The sequence below is a fragment of the Citrus clementina genome, unplaced genomic scaffold (genome assembly GCF_000493195.1).
Source record: "Citrus clementina cultivar Clemenules unplaced genomic scaffold, Citrus_clementina_v1.0 scaffold_8, whole genome shotgun sequence".
In the NCBI taxonomy this organism is placed as follows: Eukaryota; Viridiplantae; Streptophyta; class Magnoliopsida; order Sapindales; family Rutaceae; genus Citrus; species Citrus x clementina.
In genome coordinates this window covers 384,182-402,691 of record NW_006262022.1, presented here as the reverse complement: position 1 = coordinate 402,691, position 18,510 = coordinate 384,182, and the positions used below count along the sequence as shown (strand labels likewise).

Here is an 18,510-nt window from a genome sequence, read left to right as displayed (position 1 = left end):
CCTCTAACTAGGACATCATCTATGTCGTCATCAACATATAGCGGTGTATCTATCAACTGCTTCTTTATACCCTACTCCCAGTTCCATTGTTTATCCTCTATAAACTTGACGTCTCTACTTACAAGAATTCTTCTATTTTGCTGTTGAAAATTTCTGTAAGCTTTTGATGAATCGCTATATCCAATAAAACTTCTAGTTCTGCCTTGTCTCGCTTTACCTATGGCACATAAGAGAAATAAAGACAACCAAAAGTTTTGAGGTTCTGCAAATTCGGTTTGTAACCAAACCACACTTCAAATGGAGTTTTTTTTTTTTCTACAAAACCCTTGTTGGCAACCTATTCAGCAAAAAAACTGTAGTATTTGTGGCCTCTGCCCACAGCTTGTTTGGCATTTCCTTTTCATACAACATACACCTTGTCATTTCCATAATCATTCTATTTTTTCTCTCACTTACACAATTTTGTTGTGGTGTGTAAGGAGTTGTGAGTTGGTGTTTAATAAGCTTCTTCGCAGAACTTGTCAAAAGTGTCATTTGTGTATTCTTTCCCATTATCAGACCTTATCTTTTGCATCCTGCAACCACTTTGATTCTCCACTAAAGCTTTATATTTCCAAAATATATTAGCAACCTCAAATTTGAATTGAAAAAATAAATCCAGCAAAATCTAGTATAATCATTAATAAATACAACGTAATATTTACTACCATTTAAAGATGATGTTTTCTGAGGTCCTCCAACATCCGTATGTACAAGTTGCAACTTGTGTGTTGATTTCCATGTTGTTTGAGGGAAATATTTTCTAGTTTGCTTGCCGTATTAACAAGCCACACAATTTGCTAGCTTGTCCTCCAGCAAAGGAACACCTTTCACCAAATTATGTCTCTACATATATAAAAGTCCATCATGATGGAAATGCACGATCCTTCTATGCCACAATTCTACATTGGTTACAGTGCTTGAAAATGTTATTTGCTCCTCCTCTAATAGATTTAAAGTGAAGCTTTTTGTGTTCATCTTCACCTTGAATACGTCTCTACCTTCCACGTCTTTGCAAGCACTATTTGTCTTCAAATATAACTTTGAAGCATTTTTCAATCAACTGGCCAACACTAAGCATGTTCTAGTCAATATTAGGAACGTATAGAACATCAATAATATACTTCAAACATGTTAAGCTTTCTAAAGCCATTGTTCCTTTCCCTTTGGCTGAAATAAATTCACCATTTCTGATTTTTACTTTGGAAATGATTGTTTTATCAAGCTCTTTGAAGAGCTCTTGGTCATTAGTCATGTGGTTTATGCAGCCACTGTCAATCAACCAAGAATCGCTAGAGTTGTTGCTTGTCGCGAAGCATGTTGCGATAAAAAGTTGCTCCTCTTCATGTTGCTCCGAAGAAGTATTTGCCTCTTCAGGTTGTTGAGACTTGCAAATCCGCTCCATGTGTCAAATCTTACCACATTTTCTGCACTTGACATCAAGCCTCCACCAACACTTCCTTTTTGAATGATTTGTTTTTTTTTGCAGTGTGGGCATGCTGGATAGGTCTCATCATTGTTCTTGTTATTGTTGTTGCCACTTTTTCTTCTTTTTGTTGTTCATGTCTTTACCTCCTCCTGAACTTTTTACCTTTGCTTGAAGAGCTCCCTCCATCGTTTCTTCTTTTCTCATTATTCTCCTTTGCTCTTGTGTCTGTAATGCATTTACCAATTCTGCCAAGGATATTCTTGATAAATCCTTAGATTCTTCTAGTGAAGAAATTTTAAACTCATATATTTCAGGCACAGTAATATGAATTTTTTGCACAATTCGTTCATAAGAGAAGTCCTTACCAAGCAACCTCACCTTATTTACTATACTCTGCAGCTTGTCAGAGTAGTCTTTGATGGTTTCTGTTTCCTTCATTTTCAGCATTTCAAACTCCCTGATCAAGTTGAGTGCCTGCATATTTTTAGTTCTTTCATTGCCTTGGTACTCCTTTTTGAGGTAGTCCCATATACTCTTCGCTGACTCCAAATTCATAATTCTTGTAAAGATAGTGCTTGAAACAGTAGAGAATAGGCAAGCTTTAGCTTTAGACTTACTGGTCTTCCTCTCTTTGTGGGTCTTAAGCTGAGCCATTGTAGGATTTCCAGTGGTGGCACATCATAATCTTCCTCTATAGCTTCCCAAAGATCTAATGCTTCAAGATAGACTGTCATTTTAACAGCCCAGGCTTGATAGTTATCACCATAAAAAATTGGTGGTGTAATATGGGAGAAATTGGTTTCAGTTTCCATTCTTGAAGGTAATTAAAGTTGTGGTTTTTGGGTTATTGTGTTTTTGTTTTGTGTTTAGACTCACACAACTCACAGGTCCCTCAAGAAAAAAAATACTCTAATACCAATATGTAGATTTATTGCAGAGAACAAGGCAGAAAATTTATAACAATAAAAGAAACATATTTGACAGTACCTAAAGGAAGAGAGATTTTTTTAGTGGAATACACTTGTTATTCACTGCAATACTCTTTTTCTACAGAACTGGAAAACATAATAGAAAACAAAATATCTTCCTAATATCAAGCTACATCTAACCAAATATTCCTACAGACTTAATCTGTTGACCAGTTATTTAGCAAATCTATTACTGAAGCAACTAAGACACGTTTCCAACAGAATTAACAATTGATCCAAAATATATATTATAGAGTCTTTGCAATGAATATTAAAGTGTCCCGTCTCAGAAAAGATTCTGAACAAAAAAATTGATTTGTAACTAAGAGTGCATTAACTTGCAGTCAATTTATAGACGCATTTTTGTATCATTTACAAGGATGTACAGCAAAACTGCAACCACATTCATATTCCAATCTAGTGGCTGAGGAAGTTGAGAAGGGACACTCTGGTTTTAATCAAACGCCTCTGAAGGCTTTCAAATCCTCCTTCAAGATCTTGTGTGCATGACTCTAGTTCCCCCAGCATGTTGTGCACATCCTCGGGATTCAAGAAAGTTGATTTCCTTGACTTGTTTCCAATGAGCGAGCACAATGCAGCATCCACCTTCTCGAATTCATTAATCTCAATTGCTTCTGCTTCACATGTTACCCGTTTGGTGTGAATCAACTTTGAGACCAAGGACCACCGGCTTTGATATGATTGCCCTTTTGTCCCAGAAAGATATGACAAGAGAGATTCAAATACTGTGTAGGTAACTCCTTCCACTTCCCTCAATATGATGATCATTGCTATAGTTTCATTCTCTGAAGAAGAGCATGGGCTGGTCTTCAAAACTCTCAAGGACTTGTGGATTGCCTTGTTTGCCTTCTTCCTAGATCTTAAGTACGCACCAACCTCATTTGAAACCCTGGGTTCATAGCCTCTTCTTCTTCTCAGTGTTGATTCAAGTACTTGTGTGTCTTCCTTCATTTGCGTCAAGGCATCCTTTGCAGTGCCGCACACATCCATCAACCTGAGAGACCTATCGAGCACATCATCTACCTGCTTCTTATTGCACTCTTGGGCTAAGGCTTGCTGTGTGTGAGGCAACAGGAGCAAATTGTTCAATAGATCATAGAGATCTGAAAGGCCAATGATGTTATTGCATATTGAGGAAGAGGTGGTTTCGGTAGCCCTCAATCTGCTAAGACACTCATCAATTTGAGAAGCAAGCGGGTGAGGTCTAGATGGCAAGCTGTTTGAGCGAGCATGGAAATGGGATTTTGGGCTTGAGGATGACGTGGCCATTTTTCCTAGAAGGCTTAAAACTTCAATATACAATATGGCTAGGTTTGTTTGCTTTCCTCATTTGCGCTGCTCAATATATATAACTGAAGAGGGAGACATGAGGAATCTCATCTGCATTTTCTCAATGAGTTCTAGCATGATCTCGATTTGGATCTATCGATTTGCATGCCAATGTTTGCTCAATGTCTCCCACCATCAGTACTCACAGCACAAGAACAGATCCTGTTCCTGGAGCTCATAATTGTCTTAATATAATTAACACACACATTATTTTCTAAAATGATGCATAAAATATATTGTGGACCAGTCGCAATGCCACCTTGTCCCCTCATAAAATTGTAACCTGATAATTTAATACAACTTGATCTGTTCCAGTACAAATATGATCATAAAATAAGCTGGATTCATCGGTTGGTGTGGTTCCTATGATATTGCCGATCAAGCTGGGACAGGACTTCATAAGAAGACAAGATTTCAGAGTCCCAATGGCCAGAATAGAAGATTGTGGAGCCACTCGGGCTACTACTTTTTCATGTCACTAAGATCAAAAACAAGTACAGACAGTTCAAATTTGTTATGAAAGAGACAGATGCCACATTTCAGCACCGGTTGTGCAAGCTTGTAAACATATAATAAAAGTAACACAAGTTTTTTTTTCTTTCCCTTCATTTTTTTTCCATTTTTGATCTAAAAGAGACCTCATACATGCATTGCAGACACAAGTTCAAGAACCGAACAGGTTATCACAATCTAATGTAACACACGCTATGTAGAATAGCTCAATTACAGTTAGTGTTTGAAAAACTGCAATCTATGAATGAAAAGGATCTTATCAGCCATTGATGGCAAGGATTTACATGTTTTCAATTTCTGTACATGCATATCTGATGACCTACATATATGATCACTAATGAGAAAAAATTTTACATGTATTAACGCCAACAAGTATTTATCTACACTTGAATTTCAATTGTGAAGACACTGTTAGTTTCCATCTCAGGATTTGTGCAAATTAGGATAGCCTCAACAATAATGGGGTAATTGTGCATTGACTTTATACACTACCATTTTTTACGATGCCCTTGCACCTCGTTGCCTCTTTTCTTCAAGTGCAGCTCCTTCAAGCAACATGTCAGCGGCATCCTTCTGCATGTCCAGTTTGGAAAGTGCAACCGACTGCATATAGAAGGCCGTGGGCCAATCTGGATGAGCACATTGGGCTTGCATTGCATCCAGTAGAGCAGCATCTGATCGATCAGAAAAGAGATGGCATAGACTACGTCGTGCATAGACAGTAGGGGATACCATGATGTTTACATTTATAAACTGCACAAGGGACAAAGCAGAGGAAGCTTATGAGGACCAAACCTAGCACACAACAATGTATGATGACAATTAACTAAAATCTGTTGTTTAGTTAAAATTCCAAAAGAGAAAATAGAACCAGCTTTTGCAAAATATTTTCAATAACCAAAAAACCATCTATCAATGATGCTTCAAAGGAAAATAACACAACTGTAGAAAACAAATTTTCATATTGAAATCCAATTTGTTACAACTTTCTCCCAATCAGCCACCCATGAAATAGCCTTTGACTTCAAATTCCATGTTCAATTTCATAAGGTAATAATTTTATTATTCATAGATGAACAATAAATAAAAGACCATACCTGAGAGTAATAGTCAATAGCAGTTTTAAAATCTTTGTCACGGAAAGCAGTGTCGCCCTGCTTCCTGGCCTCTAGCATATCCCTCATCTGTTGTGTCCATTCTTGGAAAGATAACTAAGCCAATTCACATTCATAGAAATCTTAACATAAAGTTCGATGGTGGAGATAATTAAGAAATTCGCCTGTATATCAAACATACCTCATGTGTTTCTTTATCGTCCCTGTAGTGTGCCATAACCAAGATCTGATGAATTGCTGTGAGGTCCATCCGTGAGCAAGCCTCAGCCAGTGGCGAAAGAGGGCGCTGTGGGGTTGATTGGGCTTCCTCATGTTTTGAAACTCGAAGCATGACATTTGATGGAACCTAAAACAAATAATGTGTCAGCTACTATGAAGCGATGGAATTCACATACATCTTTAATCAAACATGTCGAAAGATTGCATATCAAAAATGTTACTGGCTCACTATGGAAAGAATGCTGCCCTGATGATTGGAAAATAGAATAGTTAAAAAGGAGATCAATTGCTTACATCAGATTTGGTTTGCAGTCGAGCAAGTGTCACAACAAGGTTCTTTGTACTAGGCCGCTCCCTGGGTTCATATTGCAAACATTGCGAGGCAAGGCCAACCACCTGTGTTGCTTCTTCAGAAGAAAATTTTCCTTCCAAATGTGAGTCCATTAAGAGATTGAGGTTTTCACCCCTTATCATATCAAGAGCCTGCATATATTGTCACAAGCAAGCTAAAGTTAGAACTTGTATCTTGATCAAGGTTCAACCAAATTGCAGAAACAGCATCATGCTATTAATACAAGCCTTTTACATCATATATACAACACAAAGACTCAATCAAAATTCAAGAAGAAATAAAGCCAGAGAAGCAAAAAGAATTTACAACAAAACCAAGAAATAAGGCATGCAAAACAACAGATGTTACAACTACTGTAAACCACTTACATGACTTGGAGGGATATGCTTTCCACTTAACAAATCCAGAAGCACAGTTCCAAAGCTGTATATAACACTCTCAGGAATGACCCTTCCTACAATTCACAAATTTTGGCAATGACCGTAAGCACAATTAAATGCATAGAAGACAAATAGTTAGTTTAGTACTTTTAGTAATTCAAACAACATAGACCAATAAATGGCCAGTTATAAATAGTAAAATTTTCTCCCAAATAGCAGATTCATCAGTCAGTCTCTTGATTTCCACCTTATAATCAAGTATATTTAGTCCAGCATATTCGTTTCCATACAATGTAGTTGTAGCCAATGATGGACCTATCTTGACAGTCAGAACTTGATCCACACTTGATGGAAGAACATAAAATTATTATTATTATTATTATTAGGGAAATTATCATTCATATACCCTATATTTGCTCTGTTATCAAAAATACTACAACACTTTGAGGGTGTATCAATCATCCACCCTTAGTTGACAAAATGTATCAGCCGACCACCAAACCGTTAGTTGCCGTTTGAAAGTTAACGGAGTTACAGTGAATTGACGATTTTACCTTTGAAAATTATCACTTGTATACCCTTAAATTCTCTTTTTATCACTTGTATACCCTTAAATTATCACTTGTATCATATGAAAAGACCAAATTACCCTTCTGACGTCATCATACTTAAACAGCAACTAACGGTTTGATGGTCAGCTGATACATTTTGTCAACTTAGGGTGGACGATTGATACACCCTCAAAGTGTTGTAGTATTTTTGATAATGAAGTAAACTAAGGGTATACAAATGATAATTTCCCTTATTATTATTATTATTATTATTATTATTATTTTCATTATCATTATTATTATGGTTATCATATCATCATCAACATCATTTTTATTTTCATTATCATTATTATTATTGTTATCATATCATCATCATCATTTCCATACGATGTAGTTGTATCCGATGATGGATTATCACATAAAAATATTATTATTGTTGTCTTCTCTTTGATTATTTTTCTCATCTTGATCAAAAAAAGTAAAAGGCATGAAGCCTTTTGTGATTACTAACAGAATTAGAATCTATCTTGACTGTCAGAACTTGATCTACAAAAGTTCCAGAGATAAGGAAACAAGGTGAATCCTCTTAGTTTGAGAATTTAGAAAATTAAATGATAAAAAATGAGAAAACTGAAAGAAAAATTTTAAAGCAGCTTACCATTCTTTAGATACTCTGGAGGTGTGTAGGCCAGATTAGTACTATAGCTTTTCCCATCCATACTATTTTTCATCAAGCCGAAACATGAAAGACGTGGATCACCATCCTACAAGGTACATAAATCATTCTAGATAAGAATGGATGCTGATAAGGACATAGAAAGAATATCATTATATTAACAGTAAGCTTACTTCATTCCTAAAAGGTGATACCTCATCGAAGAGAACCCTATATGCATTCAAATCATGGTATAGTGGACGACCCTCAGTGTTACAGTAATCTAAGGCTTCTGCAATGTAAAAGGCTACTCTTAAACGCAGTGGCCACTCAATGGTTTGTTTTTCCCCTGCAAGGTATGAAGAAGGGCTAAATGAAACCAACCACAAGAGGAAATGTATATATTCATTCTCAATCTGAAAGCATATCCACTAGAGGAAATTCTAATTTTATTAGTGACTGAAGAGAAATCAAAAACAATAATCTGTGATAGAATGCTCTCACTTGGAACGTAATCAAGATGATAACAACTAGCATTATGCACTAAGAACCAGTTTGTAATGATAGGCCTATACCAGTTCAATTCATTCTTCAATTAATAAACCAATTCACCAAATACTACCTGGGAGATTAATCAAAGCATCCACTGCTTTGTGTTTAAGTGTGTGAACTGAAGAGGAAAATATGATTTACCCTCAGAGCACATTTAACAGAGGCAAAAAGAAATTGTGCCCATCAGCATCAACCAATTCATATTATAAATTTACATCGCCACTTCACTGGTGGATTTTATATGTCAGAACTCTGAGAAACTATCAATCTTTAAGATTGAAAACAAGCAATTATCTATGTGATAAATTCCAGAGAACACAAGTTGAAGTTTAAACAACAGATTAAGACTTAACCAAACAAGAAAACAGTTACTGATGCATCTTTAATATTCTAGCAAACCATCCGAATCTCCATGAATGTAGCAAATGCAGTAAGAGCAAAAGTATACAATCTTGGATGCACACTATGCAACAAAACAAGAAATAAAACAAAATAAAGAAAAAGATTACACACAATGGAATAAATGCTTAGCAAGAGTATCATTAGGCATGTACTCAGCAACAAGCAACCTCTCATCACCAGCACAGCAATACCCTATCAAATTTGCCAGCCTCTTGCGCCGCAACTTCCCCACACCTTCGGCCTCCTCCTAAAACAACACTCACAACAAAACCATCACCACATCATTCACACAAAACCCACATAAAAGATCAATAAAAACTAAAACCCAAAAGAACATTAATGTTACCTTAAACTGTGTTGGGTCAGGCCAAGCCACCTTAGTAAACTTCTTGACGGCAATCCACTGGCGATTCTCTAAACGACCTTTGTACACAACGTTGGCAGCCTTTTCGCCGCTCTCAGAGACTATGTTATCAGAACTGAAGTTGTTGGTGGCGGCTCTAAGGTCCAAGAATGAAAATTCAGAGAACAACGGAGCTTCTTCATTTGTTGGTTGTACTGTTGCAGTAGGAGTAGCAGTATCAGATTCTGTAGAAGCTTCCTTTCGTTGTGTCAGTGGCCGCTCGTTCATAACTTCGTCTCTTTCACGCTGAGTTTCTTTCAAGAACGATGATTCACAGCAACCCATGATCACTGATTATGTGTTGAATCTTTTGTGATTGATGTAAAAATGAAAAACTATGTATTGGGGTTCTTTCTTTTATTCAGTTTTTGATCTTGGCTTGCAGCTCATTGGTTGAGGTTAAATCAAACACAAACAGTACAGAATTTTCAACTGTTTTTTTTTTTTTTTTCCCTTAGTTAAAATATAAAAATGCAGTAACAGTAGCGACCCTACAAGTACAACATTAATCTTCTGATTGAAATAAATAAAAGGTGGGTTGTGGGTTGAGTTATTTACCTAATGATCTGTGTAACATATGATAAAAACTAATCATTTCAGGTTCATATGTATTAGGTGTCTGATCAAAGTTCTTTACCTAACATCACTTTAACAAATAAGATTCGAAGAACTTATCATTGTAAGCCTATTTGAACCTAATTTGTTAAATAAGGCACAAAACACAAAAATTAGAATCAAGTGCCACGTTTGTTTTTGTTGCTGTGCTTGGGCTATTCATAACACAGAGAAGCATCATGGATCTACTATTAAAAGGGTAGAAAATTGTTGTCATGTTGTGGTACTGCTGTGTTATTTATGACGATTAGACATCATCCATCTACATACAAATGTGTTAACGTAATGACACGATTAGGCATCATCCATCTACATACAAATTGAATTAAACAACTCTTAAAAGTCACATGAGTTATATATATATATATATATATATGGCATTGAAAGTTATGCAAAGGCATATATTCTCCAGCAGGAGCTGTCCCCAACAAATTTTCTTTATGGTAGTAGTGCAAATGATGACGTGCCGGTTTGTTGATGCCTTGCCCAAGTAATTTATTCAGGATAATGTATTTCTTTTCATCTACAATGAAGACTCTTAACAGTCACATTGTTAGGTGTTTGGCAAAGGTCAAATTCACAGAATTAAATTAATTTGATTAATTAATACAGGACCCTTAAGGGGGGTGCTTCCAGTGTCCTTAAGAGTCAAAGGTCTTATATGTACACAGAATAAATAAATACTCTATCTAGCATCTAAGAGAAAGAAAGAAGAAAGAAAAAGAAAAAGAAAAACAGCTATTCTATCATACAAAAGACGATATCTGGCCATTACTTCATGACTTACGTCACCTCAAAATAGCCCGCCTCATAATCCTAAATTCCCATGATTGTCATGCAAAACTGTGAAATTCACTCACTTGGATTATTTTGCCAGGTCGTGAGGACCTTCAAGTTTGTTCAGTCGCCAAAAACTGACTTATATTTTCCACAACAACCCAGATTATGCTGCGGCTCATATGCATTACCCATGACAGCCTCAAATCATCCAGCATCAGCTTTCCCTTGCTTTGTTCTCTAAAATACAATGTGGCTTTATTTGGTGTCAATTCAGCAGGTCTAGCTCCTTCATTTGACAATGACAACTGATTGAAATCCTCCAAAATTCTAAATCACCAAAATGTTTCGACCAGACTCGAGAATTGCCGCCATCGTACCAACTATCCTCCCAAAACTTAGAACACTGGCTAAGCAGTAAGTGCAAGGGGCCAAGGCAAATGGATGTCATGACAACCCCTCAAAGCTCTTGGCTGCCATCTCCATACTATGTTCTAATTGGAGTACAAAAAGCCAAAGAAACCAGGTCAGTGCACTTACGCAAGAGAGAGAAACCAATTGTATCGTATGGCTCTATGAATTTCTTTCATTTCCTCTAACAGGTCTTTCTTCTTCAGCACGTTGCAAGAGCTCTTCATAAGCTTTCACTGATTCAGCTGTGAACCTCTCCATGGCCTCAAATATGCGCTGCAGACTCCCCTGGAGACTACCACTACCAGTGTCACTCTGATACACAGCATGTCCGGATACCAACTGATTGTCACCATCCCCAGAGACCAGAATGATTTTCTTGTCCAATGCCTGAAGCTCCTTCTGTAACCTCTGATCCTCTCTATCCAAATTCCTAACTTTTCTTTCGTAATCCTTATTCGCCCCCATCTTCTGGCGAATTTCTAATTTATCGTGTTCCCAAAGTTGAAGCACACTCATTGCAAAGACATGCATAGAATCAATGACTTCCTTCTCAGATATTCTAGCTAAAGCTTGAAACCACTGATTACAAATTACAAATATAGGTGGTGCACCCATTCTACCAGGCGAGAAAGGAACTATTCCATCAGGTGTTTCTTCAGGTTCATACAGAATACACTTTAAAAGCCAACTATTCAGGGCTTTCACATAACCCTTCTGGGAGCCAATCCATGTAGAGAATCTGGTAATCCAATTCAGAAGTTCATGCCCAAGCTGAGATGTTGCATGCAGATGAGCATCGCCAAGTTTCTTGCTGCTGGGACTTAAATTTTTAGCTTCTCTAATTGCTTGACACTGAATGCGATGGCATTCAAGCATACTTTTCCACATTCTGGTTAACCTAAAGTAAACAAGATCAACATAAACCACCATCAAACCAACGCAAAAGAATATAAAGCATAGAGCTGGCAAAAATAATCAACACATACAACAATGCCACCAAGAACAGACATTGGGAACAAGCCACCATCAAGAAAACAAAACCCATTAATATTAACAAGCAAAGAACAAAAACATTTATAACTCCAAATGTAATTATTCTTCGCCCTGTTTTTCCATTTTAGGATAGAATATTTAATTATGTGAAATGACTAAATTTGACACTGGAAGCAAAGAACTAGGATACATATATATCTTGGTTGAAGCACATCAAGTAGAATCTCACCCCCCAACTTAAAACGTTTCCAAATGGATTGACCAAAGAGCATTTCCCCGAAATAATACTCAAATGCTGGTCATATGCAACTTGGAAAACCATATTCCAACCATAGATGAATGAATTCCTATAATTCACGGCTGTCTTCATTTTAATTTGAGGTCATTTAAATTTGAGGTATCTATCTCCCAGCTTGAACTTGAATTCATGAACACATCATTATACATGCTAGCCCAAGTCTATGGCATCAGACATCATGGATCTTTAACAACCGTAGCCGATGTTTTGTTGACTTTCTTTTTTTTTTTTTCCTCTTCACTTGTCCTCACCCTAGCTAGTTCCCTTTCAATTAAGCACATGATTTTTGCACTAATTTCTCATCCTTTTTCTCAAGAATATAGGAAAACATTAGCATTCAGTTGAAAAATCCAACTTGAAACCCCTCCACCCACGACCCCCAAAACACCCACTCAACTAAATGAAGCCATGAAGCAAAATACGTAAAAAATATGTCAGGCATCAAGGACTTGATGTACACCAGATAGCAGACTCAATATTATCACCAGATTACATCAGTTTATCAGCTAAGTATTCAACTCAAGAGTCATGAAAACAAAAAATATAGAACCAAATAAAAGATGAAAAACCAGCAAGAATAGAAAAGAGAGGATCACAAACAAAATACCCTTGAATTAATTCATTTATCTGTGGCCACAGCTCTTCATCTCTAATCTTATTGATTGTCACCGAAATCTTGTCAACTACTTGAATTGCCATTCCTATTTTCACTGACAGACTCCGAATTACAGAACGTGTATCATCAACTTTATGAGGCTCAGCGCCCCTTTCATCCAGACGTTTCAGCTTACGGACCTTCCTGTCATGAAGTACTCGCATCTTTTCCTCAGCCTACAAAAGCATAACCACAGAAGCCTTATCTACGACAGTTTGAATACAAGAACTAGCAAGATTAGAAATATGGAATACAAAAAGGCCTATTCCAACAAATCTACATTATGACTGTGCCATTCAGAAAACCACAAAAAGCCAAACTACATTGCTGGTGCAGAATCTTTATTGCACAAAAGATTCCATAAATGTTCACACTGAGAAACATAATTTCATTGAAAAACATACTTGGTAATCTTCTCGAGAATACAACCAACAAGGACAGCCTTCAAAGGTCAAATGTGAGAAAGGGAAAAGAATAAATCATCGAACCCCCCCCCCCCCCCACCCCCGCGTTTTCGCAATCGAAAATAAACACAAAGGTGGGTGAATGAAAATCTAGACCATGAGTGGATTCCTAAAGACTAAATTTACAGGATATCAAAAGATTAAGAAAATTAACATGGTCCATATAAGGATATACAAACCAAAAATCATGCTCTTTGTGAACAAAATAAGGTCAATCTGAATTGTTGTAAAAGTCAATGGCAAGGAAAAGTTTAAATGATTAAGGGAAAACTAAATAGATTCCAAGTCGAATCACATAATTTAGAAACCAAAAAGACATAACTTACCTTAACTTCATGATAGAGTTTCTTCTCCCAAAGATACAGCTTTTGTAAGGTAGCAGAGAGACTTCTTGTCCTCATTGCCATATCTTCATCAATATCCAGGTAAGCCGGGCCACCCTTGTTAGTTGAGGATGACGATTCAGCACTTTTAGAAGTAGATGGTTGCGAGGATACCACCGATAATGAAGGTGTAACAACATGCAACATCTTTGAAGCTGATTCACAAAGAGCCATAGTATTCAAAGTTAAGTTGTAGCTATGAGCTAACTTTTGCCCAATTCAGCAGAATTAAACATTTAAAAGCCACTTCCTTCAGTAAAAAGAGTGCAAACATACACTTTAAAAAAAGTATAAACCGATCTATATGCTTAACATTAGGTAATTAAATTTAGCAAAAATTGACAAAGTCCTCACAGATCAAGCAAAAGAAGATATCAGAATAGAAGTCCTCACTCCTTAAAAATATAAATAAATAAATTGGGGTAAACAATAATCAAATTAGGAGTATCTTTCATACCATATTTCCGCTGATATGGAAACCTTCCTACTTCAAGCATCTTTGCAATTTCACTTCCAGAATCTGAAGCCCTCTCAAACTGAACCTCAATTTCTGTAGACACATCAACAGCATCTTGCGAACGGGGTCTAGCTGCATTGCTCCGCTCTTCATTCCTCTCCTCATCCACAACTTTCTTCTCCACAACATACTCATCCCCCTCATCCACACTAGGCCTTGTCTGATATAAAGAAGCCTCAGCATCATCACTACTACCACCACCAATATGCCCATCCTCTTCATCGTCCACAGCACCACCTCCGCCACTGACGCCGCTGCCGCCGCCGCCGCCGCCGCCGCCGCCACCATCCATAAACTTCCCATCTCCATGTACTTTCTTGACCACCTCATGTTGAAACTCATCATCTTCCAAATCAGGAATCCCCTCTTCTTCCCTCAGCTCTTTCGAGTCCCGACTTGGAGTATTATACTGCTGGTAGTACTTCTCGTAACTCTCAAAAGGGTTCAAGAAATCCCACGCAGACGCCCTCGGCGGCGAAGGCGGAGGCGGTGGCGGCTTCGACGAAGAAGCCCCCGGCCCGGCCGGTGGTGGAGGCGTCGGAGATCCATAAGGAGGCGGGTAGCCATAATAGCCAACAGCACCAACACCACCACCATACGAATAAGCAGGAGCAGAGCCAGGACCAGGACCAGGACCAGGACCAGGACCAGGACCAGGACCAGGACCAGGACTACTGGTAGGATATTGATAAGGATAGGAATTAGGATAATAAGAACTGGAAGAAGCTGAAGATTCACCCACATGATAATTTTGTGCAGGCTTTCGTTCATAGACAATACTGGGTTTGGCTTGACTCTTCATATAATTCATATGCATATGCGTATTTTGAGAATTATACCCACCTAGGGTTTCTTGATCCATACTCATCATCTGATTGAAATTCCCAAAATTCCCATAATCAATATCGCCAAAGCCGAAGCCGGGTCCGGGAACTGGGGCAGGGATATCATCATGATTATCATGAAGATGATGACGCAAAGGCGAAGAATGACCCGAGAATGATGAGCCGGACCCAGAGTCGTCCTCCTCCGGATCCGAATGGAACTGAATATGGCCAGATGAATTAGAGTGCGAATGATGACCCTTTACAGCTGACGACGACGTGGTATCCTGAATTTTAATCCCACCCGAATCACCGCCTCCTTTTTTAGCAGTAGGCAAATTGAGCTTAGGAGACAAGGGGGAGCCGCCGCCGCCAACGTGGCCGGTATAGTCTTGATTGGTGATGAAGTTATGTAAAGAGTGGCCCACTTGTTTGAGGGAGTGGACGTAAGCAACATGGGTGTCGGCGAGTACATAACGTTGGTGTATGGCTTCGTCGAGAAAAGCACAGCGTTCACGACAAAGCGCGACGGCGGGCAAATCGTCGAGCTTGGAGTTGGTGCAACCCATCAATAGTTGTAATATGTGAATATATGTATTGGGTTTGTTTGCTTGCTTGTTTTAGATCGAAGAAAACATGATGATGGCGGGAGCGGCAGTGCTTGTGCTTTGCTGGGGGAAGGGGTGTTTGTTTCTCGAGAAAATTTTAGGATGGTGGAAAGAGAGAGAAAAAGTGGGGAAGGACAAGGGGGAGGGGAATCTTGACAGCGGGGAGAGTGTCGTCGGGTTGTGTTGTAGCAGAACATCAACAGAAACAAAATTAGTGATTACTACTGAATACTGATTATTTGATTGATGATTCCTCCCTCACTGGATAAAAGAAAAGTAGTGGAAACTCAACTCAACTCAGCACAGCAGCGTGTTGTGGCTTTTTTTTTTTTTTGGTAAATTTGTTGTTTTTTAGTTCAGTCGGTGTGTGTATGTACTGTAATTCTGTAGTATAACGTGCGTTTAAATAGTTATAATAATAATAAATAATAATAATTGTACTCTTTTTTTGTAAATAATGTAGATCCCTGGACTTTTGCATATTCACATAAATAAAACGAATATTTATTTTCCTAACATACAGGCCCCAGATAAGGTAAATATCTTTTTGATCCTTATATTTTAAGCTAAGTATCTGTTCAAATTTTACATTTTATAAAGTATCTCAAAACACCCTTAGCATTATATGCGTGACACTCGTACCCTTATTTTTTTTTCTTACTATATTTTAGAGATATTAATTTATTTATTGATAAAAAGGTATATTAACAAATTAACCAATAATTTTTTTTATTTGCAAATTAACCAATCGTTGTTAATATGAAAGAATTGCTATTTTTCATAGCCCTGCAACAATCTTGTTAATAATCATTGATATAAAAAATAATAATATTTGTCAAATTAACCCTAAAAATAAAATAAGAACAAAGTTTTAGGATTAATTTATTAATTAATTTTTTTATAGATAAATTAATTTAATGTCCCTAAGTTATTATTACAAGGGGTATTATTGTAAAAGTTATGAAAAAAAATTAAAGATATGACTGTAACATATTCAACAACATGAGTATCCTGAGGTATTTTTTAAAATATCATAATTAAACAAACATTTAGCCTGAAATGTAAAGCTATATAGATATGTGTATATATGTGTGTGTGTGTGTGTATCAAATCTTTCTGATAGTAGTGTTGAAAGTAAATTATACTACTAGACTACTAGGAAATGTCTTGACTTGAATTTTATATTACAAATTTATTTATAATTACATCATAAAATTTATCAAGATTGTCTTGATGTAGGTTTTAAACTTGTCCCAAAAATATACTCTAAAAAATTATGGCTTCATTCTCAAATTGTGATAAACCGTACTTACATAACACACACACTATATTCTCACTGAAAGTAATTAACTTAATCATAAGGGTATTTTAGTCAATTAAATATGGGTTTAGGACATAGTTGATAAAAACGTACAACTATGATCTTGGTTATAAAAATAAAATAACTAAAGGATTAAAAGTTATTGCCCAATCCGTATAAGGAATGAAAATTGAGAGTTACAGAGTACAATGAGTCATTATTTATTACTTGACATGTACGTATAGGCATTATGCAAGAATTTAGTCGTTGAGATCTTTCTTGATTTTCTATCTAATTTTAATGTAAATGGTTGAATTCGAAATAGTTTCTTGATTTTCTATCTTTTAATGATTTGAAAAGAGTATCTTCACCTAAGGCTAGCGTCAAATTATTTCACTAATTAGCGGTTGGATGAAATATAATCCCAACTAAATATTTAGAAGAATAACAATCTCATATAATGTATTAAGAACTCAAAATCACTCATATAAATTTAAAAAAAAAATGATAATTTACTACTAAACTATTAAGTGTTTTACGGGGCATACATGAGCTATGTGATTTGTAGACTACAAATTTTTTTTTAATATATGATTATGTTAGGTTTTGATGGAGACTTGACGCCTCTTGCGGTAAGAATTTTTTTCATATTTTCAATTATTTCGTCAAAATTAATTAATTATGCTCCATATATACCCTTATTGTCGCTCGAACATTCCTTGATGAAAAAACTCTTCTATTGAGATTTTTCTTTCTCATTTTCATTTTTCATTTATGGCAATCAATTGCACTCTAATTCACACACAAAATTAACTAAAAGAGTACCCATGTTATGCCCATGATTCAACCGTTACATAACAATCAAATATCAATGATACTTGCATAGTTGCATGATTAAATTTGCAAACAAATCTAATCAAAATGCACATGAGTACAAATATTGTTGCTTTCCATGTGATTTAAAAAATAAAGATTTTAGGTTTGTAAAATATAATTAGTGTACACATAAGAAAAGGGCAGATTAAAGTATTTCAAAAGAAACCTTCATAATCCATGCGTATCAAATAAGATTAAAATTTCTTTTAAGGACTATAGACATGTTAAATTATAATTGTTTTAAGGTCTTCTAACTATAGTTTATTTTAATTCTTGGATACCTTAAAATTGCAAAAAATTTGGTGGGCAGTAGAAGAATTTACGATTCTACTTGCGACATTAAAAGAATAATAAAAAAAAAAAGCACGTTTGGTTTAATTTCATTGCGCATTTAATGGCAAAGTGTCCATTTTGGTGGCTCAGCCATTGAAAAGTCCAGCCGAAATCACGATGACAATCTGTTTAATATTTTTCATTTTTCATGAAAGAAAGTTCCAAAACAATATCATTGAAACTTGTCTCGATGTAATTCTAAGACGAAGCCCCAGAACTTTCACGGCTACATTTTAAAGAAATTTTGCTCATATTTTATGATCAATAAAATTAGAAATATGATGAGATGAGAAGGTTCGATTGTGGTGGTCTTTGGATCCGGAATATGATCTTTTTTTATATGAGTTCTATTAAATTTTTAAAGATCTTTTATCATATATTTTTTCATAATAGTGTATTGATAAGATTTAATTTTATTTATTTATTAATAACCGATCAACAATTGAGTTATTTACTCATGATATGATCAGATTATGAAAGAATTTTGATTCAGAATAAAATTTATGGCACTAATTACATAGTCCT

The 18,510-nt window shown here is 36.3% G+C and overlaps 3 protein-coding genes across 6 annotated transcripts; all 3 read right to left on the bottom strand.

Annotated features, from left to right (window-relative positions):
- Positions 1-2,853: 2,853 nt before the first annotated feature.
- On the bottom strand, positions 2,854-3,931 carry LOC112096110. The gene has a single exon (XM_024179010.1). The coding sequence runs from the start codon at positions 3,724-3,726 to the stop codon at positions 2,854-2,856; it is 873 nt and encodes a 290-aa protein (XP_024034778.1). The 5' UTR covers positions 3,727-3,931.
- Positions 3,932-4,477: 546 nt separating this feature from the next.
- LOC18034165 (probable serine/threonine-protein kinase At4g35230) lies at positions 4,478-9,332 on the bottom strand. Of its 4 annotated transcripts, none has more exons than XM_024179507.1 (9): positions 8,872-9,332; positions 8,637-8,772; positions 7,766-7,920; positions 7,575-7,680; positions 6,354-6,439; positions 5,928-6,116; positions 5,596-5,760; positions 5,397-5,510; positions 4,478-5,052 (listed from the first exon to the last, which is right to left on the bottom strand). In XM_024179507.1, the coding sequence occupies exons 1-9, from the start codon at positions 9,211-9,213 to the stop codon at positions 4,798-4,800; spliced, it is 1,548 nt and encodes a 515-aa protein (XP_024035275.1). In that variant the 5' UTR covers positions 9,214-9,332; the 3' UTR covers positions 4,478-4,797. The 4 variants fall into 4 exon arrangements, with proteins under 4 accessions (XP_024035275.1, XP_024035276.1, XP_006422467.1 ...); XM_024179508.1 differs by having other exon boundaries at positions 5,397-5,483; XM_006422404.2 differs by having other exon boundaries at positions 7,787-7,920.
- A 787-nt stretch (positions 9,333-10,119) lies between these two features.
- LOC18034425 lies at positions 10,120-15,836 on the bottom strand. Its single transcript, XM_006422402.2, has 4 exons — positions 13,985-15,836; positions 13,471-13,682; positions 12,633-12,856; positions 10,120-11,632 (listed from the first exon to the last, which is right to left on the bottom strand). The coding sequence occupies exons 1-4, from the start codon at positions 15,435-15,437 to the stop codon at positions 10,894-10,896; spliced, it is 2,628 nt and encodes an 875-aa protein (XP_006422465.1). The 5' UTR covers positions 15,438-15,836; the 3' UTR covers positions 10,120-10,893.
- Positions 15,837-18,510: the final 2,674 nt, after the last annotated feature.

Coding starts and splice junctions, on each gene's coding strand:
- LOC112096110 (XM_024179010.1), bottom strand. CDS start 3,726: ATGGCCACGTCATCCTCAAGCCCAAAATCCCATTTCCATGCTCGCTCA.
- LOC18034165 (XM_024179507.1), bottom strand. CDS start 9,213: ATGGGTTGCTGTGAATCATCGTTCTTGAAAGAAACTCAGCGTGAAAGA. Junction 7,681..7,765: donor TATCACCTTTTAGGAATGAA/GTAAGCTTACTG, acceptor TGTACCTTGTAG/GATGGTGATCCACGTCTTTC. Junction 5,761..5,927: donor GACTGCAAACCAAATCTGAT/GTAAGCAATTGA, acceptor TATTTGTTTTAG/GTTCCATCAAATGTCATGCT.
- LOC18034425 (XM_006422402.2), bottom strand. CDS start 15,437: ATGGGTTGCACCAACTCCAAGCTCGACGATTTGCCCGCCGTCGCGCTT. Junction 13,683..13,984: donor TCCATATCAGCGGAAATATG/GTATGAAAGATA, acceptor TTTGTGAATCAG/CTTCAAAGATGTTGCATGTT. Junction 12,857..13,470: donor AACTCTATCATGAAGTTAAG/GTAAGTTATGTC, acceptor ATGCTTTTGTAG/GCTGAGGAAAAGATGCGAGT.